This window comes from Leptosomus discolor, unplaced genomic scaffold (genome assembly GCF_034619465.1).
Source record: "Leptosomus discolor isolate bLepDis1 unplaced genomic scaffold, bLepDis1.hap2 HAP2_SCAFFOLD_106, whole genome shotgun sequence".
Lineage (NCBI taxonomy): Eukaryota > Metazoa > Chordata > Aves > Leptosomiformes > Leptosomidae > Leptosomus > Leptosomus discolor.
This window is the reverse complement of record NW_028237947.1, coordinates 12,548-26,384: the sequence shown is the minus strand read 5'-3', so window position 1 is coordinate 26,384 and position 13,837 is coordinate 12,548. Positions and strand designations below refer to the sequence as shown.

General features: G+C 50.2%; 1 protein-coding gene across 1 annotated transcript; it reads left to right on the top strand.

The window, feature by feature from the left end:
- The first annotated feature begins 9,062 nt into the window (after positions 1–9,062).
- On the top strand, positions 9,063–13,623 carry LOC147412338 (serine/threonine-protein kinase PAK 3-like). The gene is made up of 5 exons (XM_086481463.1): positions 9,063–9,187; positions 10,079–10,196; positions 11,049–11,148; positions 11,581–11,777; positions 13,564–13,623. The coding sequence occupies exons 1-5, from the start codon at positions 9,063–9,065 to the stop codon at positions 13,621–13,623; spliced, it is 600 nt and encodes a 199-aa protein (XP_086337589.1).
- Positions 13,624–13,837: the final 214 nt, after the last annotated feature.

Below are 13,837 nucleotides of genomic sequence, written 5' to 3'. Positions count from 1 at the left end.
GCTCTTGCCCCAGCGCAGAGGTCTGCATCCCAGTCCTGGAACGTCCCCCTTCCACACCTCCAGGATCAGCGGGCAGAGAGGAGAGAGTGCCCTACCTTGCAGGCCCACCACCCCCTCCCAGACAAGGTCCTGCAGGCTCCAGCACCTGAGCAGAGCCTTTCTGGGCACTGGGTACAGCTCTGGCAGGTGCCAGGAGAGAGAAGGAGCCAGCCACAGTGCTGACAGGGGCCACCCAACACCACCAGAACCCTCTGACTCTCCTCCGCTCCGCTGCAGGGTGACAGCGGTGGTCCTCTCGTCTGCCAAGACAAGCACGCCAACTACTTCTGGCTCGTGGGGGTGACCAGCTGGGGGATAGGCTGCGCGAGAGCCAGGCGGCCCGGAGTCTACACCTCCACGCAGCACTTTTACGACTGGATCCTGGTACAGATGGGACTGCACCCAGCAGTTCGGGCTGCTCCAACGGCGCGGGCATGGAGTCATTTTCTCACCGCCTCCACCCCCGTGCAGAGGCCAAGGCCGATCCCAACACAGTCGGGCACGTTTAGCTCCTGCCCATTCCCACTCCAGAAGCTGGTGGAGTTCTTTACTCGGGTGCAGGAGCTCCTGCAGGAGCTAAGGGGGAAAAAGGCTTGAGCAGCAAGAAGAAGAGGATCAGTGCAGGCTGTAGGGTAGCACCACCCTTTCCTCCTGGGGCTATGCCTGCTGAGATCCAAAGGCAGCCTCAGTGCCAGTGGCCTGCTCGGTCCTGCCCACGCTCCTCTCAGGGCACACACAACTGCTGCTCTTGACTTAGTTCTTGAAATAAAGTTGACGATTTTCACAGCTAACCATGCTTCAGTCCAGTCTCCTGTGCAAGGCAAGGACTTCCATGCCCAGCACCTGCAGAACGAGGCTGCAGGCAGACAAGTCGGTCACACGGGCAAAGAGTCACTCCAAAAGCTGAAACCGTGCCCGGTCTGAGACGAGGGTGCTCAGAGCCACCGTGGAGTGGAGAAGACTGGCTAGAGGGAGGCTAGCAAGAGGAGAGGAGGAAATGATGTGACACGCAGCCAGCGTTGGGGGTATGCCTTAAGGCACGCAAGCTGAAGATTAGGGCCTGCCGGGAGCCTTCGCTTACTGAAGACACCGTGGGAAACGCCTGAGCATGCCAAGAGCTATTGCTGCCTGTAGCAAAGCGAGTGCGAAGCTGACGGGAGTCAGAGTGCCATGAGGAAGAGCCGGATTTCACAGGTAGTTAAGGGGGATTGGTGTGGGAGGTGGCCACACTTGACAGATAACTGAAGGAAGAGCTGGGGTGGTTTTGGGGAGAGAAGTCTGGCAGGGACAGCAGTACCCAGGAAAAAACTGCATCGGTAATGCCGTGGAAGTCCGAGGTGACCCAGCTAACAGCGCCTGAAACACCAAACCTGTGGACGGCTGTGGCAAACCTGGGAGCAAGGGGGAAAAAATACCCGCGGGGAGGTCCCTTGCTTGGGAGGAGACAGGGGCGGAGAAAGAGGGGAGTCAAGGCATTTGAGGGGCATGTATAGGCATGGAAAAAGGAGGGGAGGGGGGGATCAAGGAGCCAACCCCACAGAGGCAAACTGCTGGTTGGTGTGCTTGTTTGACTGAGCCCTGCAGGTGATCACCGCAGTGCGTCCTACCTCCTCTTGGAGAGCGATTCCCACTCCTTCGTGTGCGGCCCCACTCTGCACACAGGGCACGGGTGGGTCCAGAGGGCTGGCGGCCAGCAAGGGCAGAAGGGAACACAGGCCACGGCGACCCAGCGGTGGGCAAGAGCGAGTGTCTCGGGCCAGCTACTGTTCAGAGCGCTGTGTGTTTGTGCAATTCACTAGGGAAACCAGAAGCTGGACTAGCTCACGAGCAAAGGAGAGAGACCCTTGCAGTCGTGCAGATGGCCTGTGGTTGCAGCCCACCCGGTTTGTTGAGCTGCCCGGTGGTGCCGATCCTGGGGAAGGCTCAAGAAACAGCGGCTGCCTGTACCTGCAGGCGGGCAGTGGAGTGTGCACAGCGGGAGCCAGCGGTGGTTTGTGCGGCTGTTGAGCGGGTTTGGGCTTTCAATGTGCCCAGCCCGGTACGCCTGGTTCCTTTCTCCTTGCAGGTTGTATTCAGAGCTGTAATGCTATTTTTTAAAAAAAGCAAAAGCAACCAGCAAACAAAACAAAAGCTGGGCAATTCCACCCTGCAACTGGTTGTCTCCCCCAGGCCCTGGCCACCCTGCCAGGCGACATTCACCACCACCAGCAGGGTGCAGGAGCGGGCCCGGGGCAGGGCTTTCACAGGCCACCCCTATTTTGAGGCTCCTGGCCGTGCAGTTCCTGGACAGTGCTCAAGCAATGGCAGCAGTGCCCACAGCCGGTATTTTTGATCTTTCTCCCCTTCTCCCAGGCTCTGGCTCCCTGGTTTCCAGCTGTTCTCTTTCTGCCTTAAAGCCTGTTGTGCTGCTTCTCTTCCCCTTCCTCACTCTGGCTCCTTGTCCCCATCTTTTTTAGCCTCCTCCCTGCCTGCCCCGGCCCCTCGTGCTCCCCCTGCTCCCCCACCCCGGCGGCCACCGTTGCTCGGTCCCTCTCTGCCGCCCTGCCCCACACTCCCCCTCCCGCTGGCCCTCAGGCTCTGGGGGATGTTTCCCGCCCTGCTCTTGGCTTGGGGGAGGGGCCATGGGGCCCGCGGGGGCGGGGCAGGGCCGGGGGAAGTGTCCCTGCAGGGGCAGGCAGCAGGAAGAGGCCCCGGGGCATGCTGGGAGCTGTAGTCCTGGGGCAGGGGCTGGTGCCGGGAGGTGCAGGCTCTGCTCCAGCCATGGCCCGTCTGAGGTGAGGGCTGGGCTGCCCCTGAGGTGAGCGAGGGCCTTGCACGGGGGAGGGGGTGTCTCCTGCCTGCTGGCTGCCCGGGGGTGGTGGGTGGGAGCTCCAAGCCGGAGCCGGGTCAGTTGGGGCATCCCCGGGGGTGACCTGAGAGCTGGGGAGGGGAAGGAGAAGGGAGACAGACCCCCCAGCACAGGCACTGGACACGCCGACTCTCAGAGCCCCCCTGAGCCCCCCCAGCCCCGCTCCCCCCTGCAGCTGCCCCGTCCCCAGCCCCTCCCCTGAGGCCTGTCCCGCAGCCCCAGGCTGCCCCACGGCCTGTCCTGGCAGCGGCGAGCGGGGCCTCGGGCAGGCCCAGGGCTCTGTTAACCCAGGGGCCTTCAGCAGCAGTGCGGGGAAGGAGCGGAGTCTGCAGGAGCGGCTGCAGCAGGAGAGGCTCCGGCCTGGGGCCGGCTGTGACAGTCAGGGTTCTTTCCCTCTGCCAGAGGCCGTGCCAGGGGCTCGGTGGTCTGTTCCTGCCCTGGGGATGTCGTCAGCTGCATCCAGCTCAGGCTGAAGCTGAGGAGATGGGCAAAAGGAAAAGTGGCTGGAGAAGGACACGAAGGGGATCCGGCTGCGAGCTGCCCCCAGCTGCAGACAAGAGACAGCCGGCCTCTCCGCGTGAGGAAGGGTCCCTGTGAGTAGTCCTCAGCAGAGCTGGTCACCAACATGCACCGCGGGGTCTGTGTGCGTAACCAAAGCACGGTATAGCCGTGGGGGCGGGGGGTGTGTGTGTGTGCGCAGTGAGGCTGTGTATGTAGGAAGCCTCATATTGTAAGAGCTGAGAGAGGCAGAGACAGAAGTGTCTCAACAGTAAAATCCTCCCAGCAGCACCAAGAGCGGGAGCGGCAGTGAGTCCTGGGCCCTTGTGTTATAATCAGATCTGAATTTTGAATTTCATTGATAATTAATTGTTTTGAATAAACAACTAATTTCTTATAGTTAATTATTTCCTGATTCAAATAATTTACATTATGGTAAGGAGTAGACAAAACCTCACTTATGCTAAGAGACAGCAGATGCAGGCCTTAGGAAGATGGCCAAAGCTGAAGGTGCTGTGGATTGGGAAACTGTACAGAACACAGAACGAGAAGGGAGGGAGGCAGGTACAAGGGGTGAAATTGTACGTTCTCAGCTAGTTCTCTTATGTGATGAAACCATTGAAACAAAGGAATGTTGCTGTGAAGACTCTCCCATCCTCCCCATCCTAATTTGTATATCAGAGATTTTGATCAGTAAAATAACCAATGATTAGATTAGGATAGGACTATTAAGAAAGTTATAGAATAGGGCGGACCAATCATTGTAACTGTCAAAATTAATAGTGGGCATAACATGCATGCTTATGTTAAAATCTGTTAAAGATCCTGACTTTGCAGAAAAAGGGTATAAGATGTTGAATTTTTGATGTAACTTTGAAGCCCGTCGGGTGGAGCTGTCCCTGTGCTTCCCAGCGCTGCAATAAAGACGTGCCGGCTTATCTGCAAGTGTGTAGATAAATTTGTCGTGATTGCGACCCTCCGTCCACACTTGGGGCCGTGTCACCCCTCTTGTGCTCCGGGTGCCTCCCTGTGCCTGTGCCCTCCCACCTTCCATCACTGGCGTCACTCTTTTGCTTCCCTGTACCTTTCTTCTTCTGTCTGTTCTTGTCCCCTGCTCCCTCTTCGTCCCTCTCTGGTTTCCAAGCCCCTCTCTTGTTCTGCTATTCTACCTGCCCCTTTGGTTTTCCTTGCTCTCCCTCTGTCCTGCTCCCTGCCCCTCTTTTTTCCTTCCTCTGTCTCTGTCCTGCAGCGCATGGCTGGTTTTTCGTTCACTGCCTCTTTGTCCCAATCTGCATTCCTCCTTGTTGTTCCTAATCTCTCTGGCTTCTTGCCTGAGATGCTTTTTCTCTCTTGTTTGTAACAGGAGACGCTGTTCTGTAAAAACATGACGGCATTCTTTTGGCAAGCCGCTGAAACATTGAGAAGATCCCCTCCTGGGAACACTCTGCAATATTCTTCCTGTCTGCAAGTGGCACCTGTTCATCAGAATGGATTCCAGAACCCAAGGGGCAGTTAACCTCCAGAAGTCTTAAACCTTCTGGGGAATCGCACAGACTATTTCTTGCTAAGAAGATGAAGGCTCTGTTGTTCCAGCTGTCCTTAGTGTTTCGAGACAACAAGCACTTGCACTGGTACTTGTTCTTTTCTGATCTGCGGCTCCTGTGAATGTTTCTCCAAGTTCTTGGTTTCCTGTCCGGGTGACTCTCCAGAGGACTGTAAAAATCAGTCTTCGTGGAGACTCTCTGTGCTGCGGAGCTGCCTGTATCATTGTTGTCACCCAGCTGCCTACAAACGGCTCCCAACCCCAGACAGTGGGGCGGCATTTCTGATCTGCTGGAAGGGGGTGTCTCCATTTTTAATGTTGTTTCTTTCAGGGAGCACTGTGAGCGTGGCAGATCCTAAGCAGAAATACACTCGATTTGAACAAGTCGGGCAAGGGTAAGTCCAGTCACAGCTACTTACACAAAATCACGGGCCAGGTATTTTGCTGGTGTGATATCAAGCGTGAAGTCGGGCAAGCTCCAAACGTGTTCAGACCCTGGGCTTAGATTCTGCTGTCTCTCAGTACTGATCAGAATTGGTGCCTGTGGTCAGAAGGCGTCGTCAAAGAGCACTTGATGCTGGCAACGTCTTGTCTGCAGCGAGGGGCAGGACCTGGAAGATCTACTGTCCCTCAAGTTTGTGGCACCCGTTTGCTTGTTTTCTTAGGGGAAATCATTTTTGTGTGTCTCAAAATAATACGGCCACGCTAAAGAAAGGAGAAAAATCTTTATTGCCTGAAAGAGCAGCTTAGAACCTGATAGCTGTCAGATAAATAACACTTCTCAAGAACATTTCTTTCCAATATTTTGCTTTCAAAAAATACTCAGTGATCAGGATTATAACGGCATAGTTTAGAAACTGCAACCAGAGATTAGATATTCAGCTCTCTTTTCTGGCAGAGGTAGTGAAAACCAACAATTCAGTAATAAACACAGTGTCGATGCACTGTCCTTTCCTCAGATGGCTGGCACGTGTGTTCAGGGCTCTCAGAATGACTGCGTGGTGTTGCCTGAGTTTTGCAGATAGATCCAAAGAAGAGATCTGAGAAGGCACAGCTAGACTGTGTGCGTGTTACATTCTCCGGAAAAAACCCACACAAACACACCGCAGGAAAAAAAAAAGGGAAAAAGTAAAACCCAACAGCGCAAAACTGGAGAAAAAGGGAAAAGAATGAAATCTATTATTTTCCAGTCTGTATATGCACCCCGCCTTTCAGTTGTGGACTAAAAGAATTTAGTATGAACTCTGGAGATTTGCATCAGCCCTTTTTCTTCCTCTTGGACCTAAGTTTTCTCTTGGATAGCCTGCATGGCAGGGGGCTTCTGGGCTGCTGCGCTGTGCACTGCTGGCTGAAGGAGTGGAGGAACCAAGGTGTTTTGGAAACACTACAGGCAACAGAGAGCTCCTGTCAGGGCTTTCACTTCCAGGGTCTAAACCACTTCTCATGTCTCTGCTGCTCTTTTGTTTCTGGGGTGTCTGGAACTGTCTATACCGCACTCGACATCAGCACGGGACAAGAGGTAGGTGTCAACAGCCCCAGCAGATTTGGCAGGGGTTCAGCGCTTTCCCCCCTGGTGCGAACAGCGGATGGGCTTTCGGATCGCCAGGAGATCTTTACTGCAAAGGCTGTTCCTCTGAAGCGCAGGCTGGCGTCAGCCTGCAACGTACCTTGTCTGCTGTCTTCAGCTTTTCAGGGACAGCTCTTTAAGGGCACCGTGGTTCTGTGCCTCAGGAACTGAACGCTTCCTGTGGCTATCCGCTTTCCAGCAGCCATTGCACCGAGGGGTTGATTAATGCCTGAAAAGGTGCCTGCGAATTCCTGGGGGGAGGTCCTGGTCCCCCTGGCATCAGGAAGAGCCTTGGTGCTTTCTGTGCTTGGGCTGATGCTTCACCCATCGCTTCCAAGGCCCATCGTAAGAGAACTGTTTTTTTACTTACTGTGTCTTGAGGACAGGTTGGTGCTCTCCACAGTGCTGTTGGTCCCCGGCTGCTACCATGTTACATCATCCCTGACTGGGCATTTGAATGGAGAGAAATCTGTAAAGAAATCGCAGCAAGCCTTTGGGCCTGCTAAAAACTATAGTTTTTACTGCCAATGTGAATGTGTTGGTTTAGAAATTGTTACATCTCTGTTCCCCACTGTGCATGAAGTTGTGCTCTTACAGAGAATGTTGGTCTCGATATACAATTTAACTCTGTACATTTACAGCATGTAAAACTGCCTGTGGACCTGGCCATAGATTGGTTAGTAATACAGATCGTAAAATCTGAAGATCTGTCACAGTGAGAGGCCTCGGGAGAACCCCAGGGGTGGTCACAGATTCCCCTGTTGCTGTGAGGAATAAATAGCTTTGTTACGTCACTTAATTTTGGACACACTTTGTCCTTATTAACAACCAGCAAGAACGCAAGGAGGGCACTTTCTCCTTTCAGAGAAGGCCACACTAGCTCTGTCTTAGTTACTGAATATATTGATGCATCCACTCGCTGCTGAAGGCTGCCGTCATTCAGTCCCAATTTACCTTAACCACAGCTTCAGGCAGTAATACTGTTTAGCATTTTTTCCATCAGGTGTTTCATCTCCAAAGTGTGATGCAAGACCTAATGAAGGAGAGATCGTGTTTAGGACTCAGTTTTGTGCTTTAGTCATCCTGAAGCTGGTTGACACACACCTGACAGATGAGAAGACGTATCTCAAGACCAAAGCTCTCTCCAAAAGAATACAGCCGTGTTTAGGTCCAGTGTCGGTGACAGCCTGTTACAGCCCATGGAGTGGTTGCAGTGAAGTGGGGGCCGGGGGGTTAAGAAGCAGCTCTTGAAGGAGAGTTAACACTGACAGTCCCTGTAGTGGCCCCTTTAAAGTGGCATCTTAACGTTTTTGAATATGGGCAAACACTGCCTGAAAATCTGGCTGGAAAACCAGGCCCGAGAGCGGAGGGGTGCTCTCTTTTGGGCCATGTCAAGAGCAGGACTGGGCAGAGGGGGAGGCTGGCCAGACTACGGGGGAGCAAGAGGCAGACTTGAAATAGCCCCGGGGCGTCGTCTCCCCAGCGGGCGCGTGTCGGGTAGGGGGGCTCTTCTGGGGTGGGTTTGTAGGAGCCCTTGGCCGGAGCTGAGCTGGAAGGCAGGGAGGGAAGCAGGGCTGAGCCCAGAGGGACGGGGCTGGCAGAAGTGGGCTCACGAGGAGGCCAGGACGAAAAGCTCGAGCAGGGCCCATGGCTGCCTGGGGGAAGGTGGCACTGGGTGCAGGAGCCAGGCTGAGGCAGAGGCAGGCTGGCTACAGCGGTTCAGAGCAAAAGTGGTCATATTAGTGATAATTAGACAAGGTGGTGTCTTAGAGAATCCCTTTGCTCTTTGGGGCTACAGCTTCAGCTTTCTGATTTATCATTCCTGGCTGTCAACAGATACATCTGAATCTCACGGGTAGTGTCTCATCCACCTGCAGTGCTGCACTTTACAGCTGCTCTGAGACAGAGGTCTGCAAGGGATCTAAAAGCCCTAAGCTCTGCTTATGACCCTGGGTGTATCCATAAAATACTGATGAATGGATTATTGTTTTTTAACCCAGAAAATAATTGCAAATCTAAACTGTGCTAAAGAATGGCATTCAGAGTTGCAAAATAAAAATTCAAGGCATTAGGAAGTGCTAGGATCGTACTTTTTGTGTAACCTTAGTAATCTTTTTAGTACAGCATTTGCCACGTAACGTGCATTTGTGTTTTGTTTCAGTTATGCAGTCAAGAACACCAGCAATTGCTGAAATAATGATCAAAAATCACGATTGCTAAAGCATTACCAGCTGGTTTTATGTTTTCACAGCAATAAAATCACTTCCTGCTTGAAAGCGTGCATGAATAATAATACCGTGATACACTAAGGCCATTTGAAAAGAACGTAGATAGACCTAAAAATGGTAGACCATTTTGACAGATTTACAAGGCAAAATGTATTTGGCCATGTGTCCTGCAAGCAGCACCCAAGCTAGCAAAGAAATAGGGCGTTGTAGTGTGAGTTACTGACCTCTTACGTCTAATAACAAGACAGCTTGGCAGAGCTCTGCTATGTCATTCCAAACCCACTCCCTTCGTGTTCATTCTGATCTCGTACCACAGACTGCTCAAATGAATGGTTTTTAATGTCATTTCAGGTGGCCATAAAACAAATGAATCTCCAACAACAGCACAAAAAGGAACGAGCTCTTAACGAAAGCCTGGTGATGAGGGAAAATAGGAATCCAAATATTGTTAACTGTTTAGACAGGTAAGTAGTTCTGGTACTATCACATGAATGTTCATTTACGTACTGCAAGCCAAAGATTAAAAAACTTCTGGTCTCTGGCAGAAGATTGACCTCTTCATTATTTATCTACTCATATACAATTTCTGGGAGAAGATTGTGTTTTGTCTGCGTTAATCTTTTCTGGCATATATAGTTTGAAGACTGTTTTTAAAAATGTGCATCAGCCATGTCTTACTAAAACAACAGCCCATGAGTTCACTACCTCTGTGTTGTTTTGTTGTTGTTTTTGTTGTTGGGGTTTTTTTGTTCCTTTTTTTTTTAAATTGATCATATTTTCTCTGTCTTATGATAAGTGCTGATAAGTCCTCATAGAAATTATTTCCGTTGGGCTGTTCCCACTATTTTCCATTACTGTGGATGCCAGGAAGACTAGGTTCTTGTTTCCAGAAACACATCATTTGCCAGTTTTAAATTTTTTTTTCCTCTCTCTGTGTGTTTTTTATGTAAGGTTTTCCAAACTGTGGACCAATTTCTGTCCTCAGTGGTACACACCCTCCTACCATGGATGTCTATGAAAGTTGTGTTGCCTTGTTTCTGGAGTTAATCCTGGAATCTTTGCGTTAAGATGATGAACCAGATGATGTGCTATGTCCTGGTTCCAGATTTATCTTTGCTGTTGGTAAACTGCATTTTTCACTTGCTTGCCATCTAAGACATGTAATTTTTCACTCGCATGCCTTTCTCATTTAGGCTGCACAGATTCTAAGTCCTGTATAGCCTAGAAGGAACGTCTAGTCATTTTATTCTGTCTTCGTTTGAAAATGACCTGGAAACAAAAGCCACCAGCAGTCTTTTCCATGAGGTAATTTAGCTGTGCCTGTTCATCTCAGTGCCCTTGTTTTCTTCTTTCAGCCACCTGGTCGGTGATGAGCTCCGGGTGGTGATGGAATACATGGCTGGTGGCTGTTTAAGAGATGTTGTTACCCAGTTTTGTATGGATGAAGAGCAGATGGCAGCTGTCTGCAGGGAGGTGAGGGATCCCGCGTGTGCTTCCTCTTCCTTGGACAGGATGGTACTGGTGAACAGGTGGTAAGAACATGAGGGATTTCATCTTGAGAGCTTTGTTTCTGCGTTGCTTTATGATATGGAGAAGAAAGGGCACCTTAAGTGAACTGCCTGCCAGTATCGCTGCACTTACTGTCCTCTGTCATTACACTCTGAAACACTGTTACTGTGTTATCTTTTCTTTTTTTTTTTTTTTCTTTTTTTACTCTTCTCAGCTCTACCTCTTTAAACACGTGCCTGGAGCATGTCTGTACTGCATTCCTTGCCTGTAAAAGCAAACATGCTGGTGGCAGATTTTTAAAAGAACAGCAAAGAAAAATAGAGACTCATTTGTCAGAGTCCTCAGCTTAAAAGGATAGCATTCGACCCAAAATGGCATTTGCTTCTGAAAAATGACTAAGGTGCTATTTCCAAACCTGCTATAGAGCCTGACAATAAAATCTTTGTCCTGCAACCTCCCACCCAACAGTGATCCACTTCAAACCGAAGGAAGGGACTTTCTCATTTTTGGCAAAACATAGTTTGTCATACGGATGGAGATAGCACACTGATTGGGCAGCAGCCATCCTGCCTGTGCTTTCAGGGGCTAGTCTGTGACAGTAATGGACATTTCTCTTTCCAAACCTGATAAGCCTTTATTTGGAAAGTTATTACTTTAATAGTAAGTTGAAGCACCAAGCTATTCCTCTGGACAGCGCAATATTTGGGCGTTACTCACAATTAATCTAGAAATTAAATCTTTTAGAGGCATTTCCTTTCTTGTGTGGTGAAATCAGGTCATTAATTTTTACCCTCATGTTTGTTTTTTACGTATCAGTGCCTTCAAGCCCTGGATTTCCTTCATTTAAAGCAAGTGATTCACAGGGACATCAAAAGCAACAGCATTCTACTTGGCATGGACAGGTCTGTCAAATTGGGTGGGTATTCCTGGTCAGGCACAGCCTTCCCAGGCTGTGGCACGGGGCTGCTTTTGACTGATGGCCAGTTCCCCAAAAGGGATGCCTGTGGCAGTGCGCTGACCACTGCTGCCAGCTCCGAGGACAGTTCCAACATGCAGAGAGGCATAGAAAGGAAAAAGGTGTCAAGAGTGGCTTTGGTTTGTGTGTGGCCCTTCCAGAGGGAGGCAGTTACAGTCTAACGGTTCAAGTCAATAAAAGCCACTGCAGAAAACTTGAGGGGTGTTATTAAGTGGCCAAATCAGTATTTCCGTGGCTACAGCACTGAGTAAACAGAGCATGGCAGCTTTTCCAGATAGATTCCACACCGTGTTCTCAGGTATAGAGTGGGGATTTCTTTTGCTCGCCTTCCTAATTCAAGCTGCCTTTAACACCACTTGTTTTTCTCCTCAGCTGATTTTGGCTTCTGTGCTCGGATCATCCCTGAGCAGAGTCGACGGAGCACAATGCTCAGGACTCCATACTGGATGGCACCAGAAGTGATGAGAAAAGAAGCCTATGGCCCCAAGGTGGACATCTGGTCGCCTGGGGTCATGGCTATAGAGATGGTGGATGGAGAACCTCCTTACTTTAGTGAAGATCCTCTCAGGGTAAGGTGCACATAAAATCAGATACCAGTGTCTTTCAAATCTATCCCGTGTTTAGTCCCCCATGAGACAAAACCCGAGCCGCATCAGCTGGAACTAGTTCCCCCATGGGCCACTTCTAAAGCTGTCAGGGAGCGCAGCAGCATCTACTGTAGCTTTGGTGACGTCAAGGGGAGAACCTCCAAAGAGCAGTGACTTGTATCCAGTTCAGAAACATGCCATTTCTGCCTTCAACGGGGCTTGAAATACCTCGTATGTTTTTTGAACTCTCTTTGAGCTGTATCTCTGAGTGACAGCGATTTTTCAGCGGCAAGTTTCTCCAGTTGGGGAGTTTTTCTGAAAAGCATTCCAGCTGTGTCTGCAGGCAGAGAAGTCTTTTCAAACGGGTCAGTGCCGATGGCTTACCTGAGCCTTTCAGGAGGTGTCACTGCTTATAGAAATGCCATAATTATTCATTAGCAAATAACTTCCTGAAAATGTGTTTTAGCACAGAAACTTGTAGTAAATGAATGTATTTTTAATGATTTGAAGTTTTCAGCTTCATCCTCATTTCTTAACATGAAATGACCAGCTCTTATCCCAAATGGGTGTGTAATAGTGGAGGAATGTATATAAAGATAAAACCTCATGACTGGTAGCTGGAACAAACTTAGATGCTGCACAGTTAATTCCTGATAGGGATGCAGGAATTTATGAGGAAATTAATTGTGACCCATGTGTATAGACACAGAATTTTTGTTAAGGCTGGAATTAAAATAGAGCATGATGCGTAGCTTTTCTCACAGCAGTAAGGCTGCACTCTCCCTACTCTACAGCACCCAGAGTGCGTGCTGCAGGCTGAGAGAAGAAACAGCAGAAGGATCAGGACATACCCCCTGGCAGGCTACTTAAGAAAGGAATACAACAGCTACACCAGTGTCAATCCTCCACTCTGAACAAAGGTTCCTGAGTTTTCTTGGAAGACTTCTTTTGGTTTGGTAGGTGCCCCAAGGTTTTTCGTTCCAGTGCACACAGAAGGAGCAGCGTGCGCTGTGCCACCTCGTGAGGGGGGAGAAGAAGCAAACAGGTTTGGGTTCAGCCTGATACTGAGTCAGCTGAGTGCAGCACAGCTGGCAGGGTGGCAGTAGGCCTGTGTCCCTGGTTTGGAGGCTGAAAATTCCAAGCTTCATTAACCTCAACTGTTAATTAGGGCTCCTCGAGAAGCTTCAGGTCGACTGTGAGGAAGGGAACTGGATTTCTTATCTCTGATCAAATTCACATTCAGCCATTCCTGCCCTTGCCCAGATTATTTGAGATGCTCTTTTTCTTCATACATGCCTCGTCTGCTGCGGGAGTTGAGATCAGCTTGAGCACTTGGAGCTTCAAGGCATCTTCAGGTGCCTGAGTCAACCTGCAGGAGGTTAAAATCAGGCACCTGGAGTTGGTCCCGTCTGTGTTCACTTCCTGGGCTCTTGGGCAGAGGCTGTTGCCCCTGAGCTGGGAACAGTGAACAGCTTGTGATGGACCGCCTGAAGTTCCCCAGTTCCCAGCTGGTTTTATGAAGGTGAATCATCCCCAGCAGGGACAGGATCCCTCTGCTGTTGTGTGTGGAATCACAGAGTGCAGTGAGAGCTCTCAGCTGCATCCAGACAGGAGAGCTGATAAGCAAGGCCTGTGTTTGCAGGTCAGGTTTTAGCTGATGGCACACAGTAGCTGTTGGGTTTAATAGTCACATTTAGACCCCATCCAGGGAGTTCTGCGAAGCCTGGAAACCAAAGGATGCTCTTTCAAACTTTGCGTGTTTCAATAGTGCAAGGCACGCAGCAGCGTCCATTACCGACATGGATTGAAATACCGAAATATACTATAAGGGCATTAAAGGATCATTAATCGTAGAGTTAAAACCAGGCTTAATGTCGATGCGTTTGTTGTTTTCCATGTGCAGAGCAAACGCATCCCCTGTTGCTCAAGTTCTTCCCAGCCGATGCAGAACTCACAGGAATGAACCATTTTCCAGCCAAGAGTGGCCTGGATATTTCTGTGACGGTGTTTGTTTTCTCTCACTGTGATTTCCTTCCACCAGG

Coding starts and splice junctions, on each gene's coding strand:
- LOC147412338 (XM_086481463.1), top strand. CDS start 9,063: ATGTCATTTCAGGTGGCCATAAAACAAATGAATCTCCAACAACAGCAC. Junction 11,149..11,580: donor GGACAGGTCTGTCAAATTGG/GTGGGTATTCCT, acceptor TTTTCTCCTCAG/CTGATTTTGGCTTCTGTGCT. Junction 11,778..13,563: donor TTAGTGAAGATCCTCTCAGG/GTAAGGTGCACA, acceptor GTGTTTCAATAG/TGCAAGGCACGCAGCAGCGT.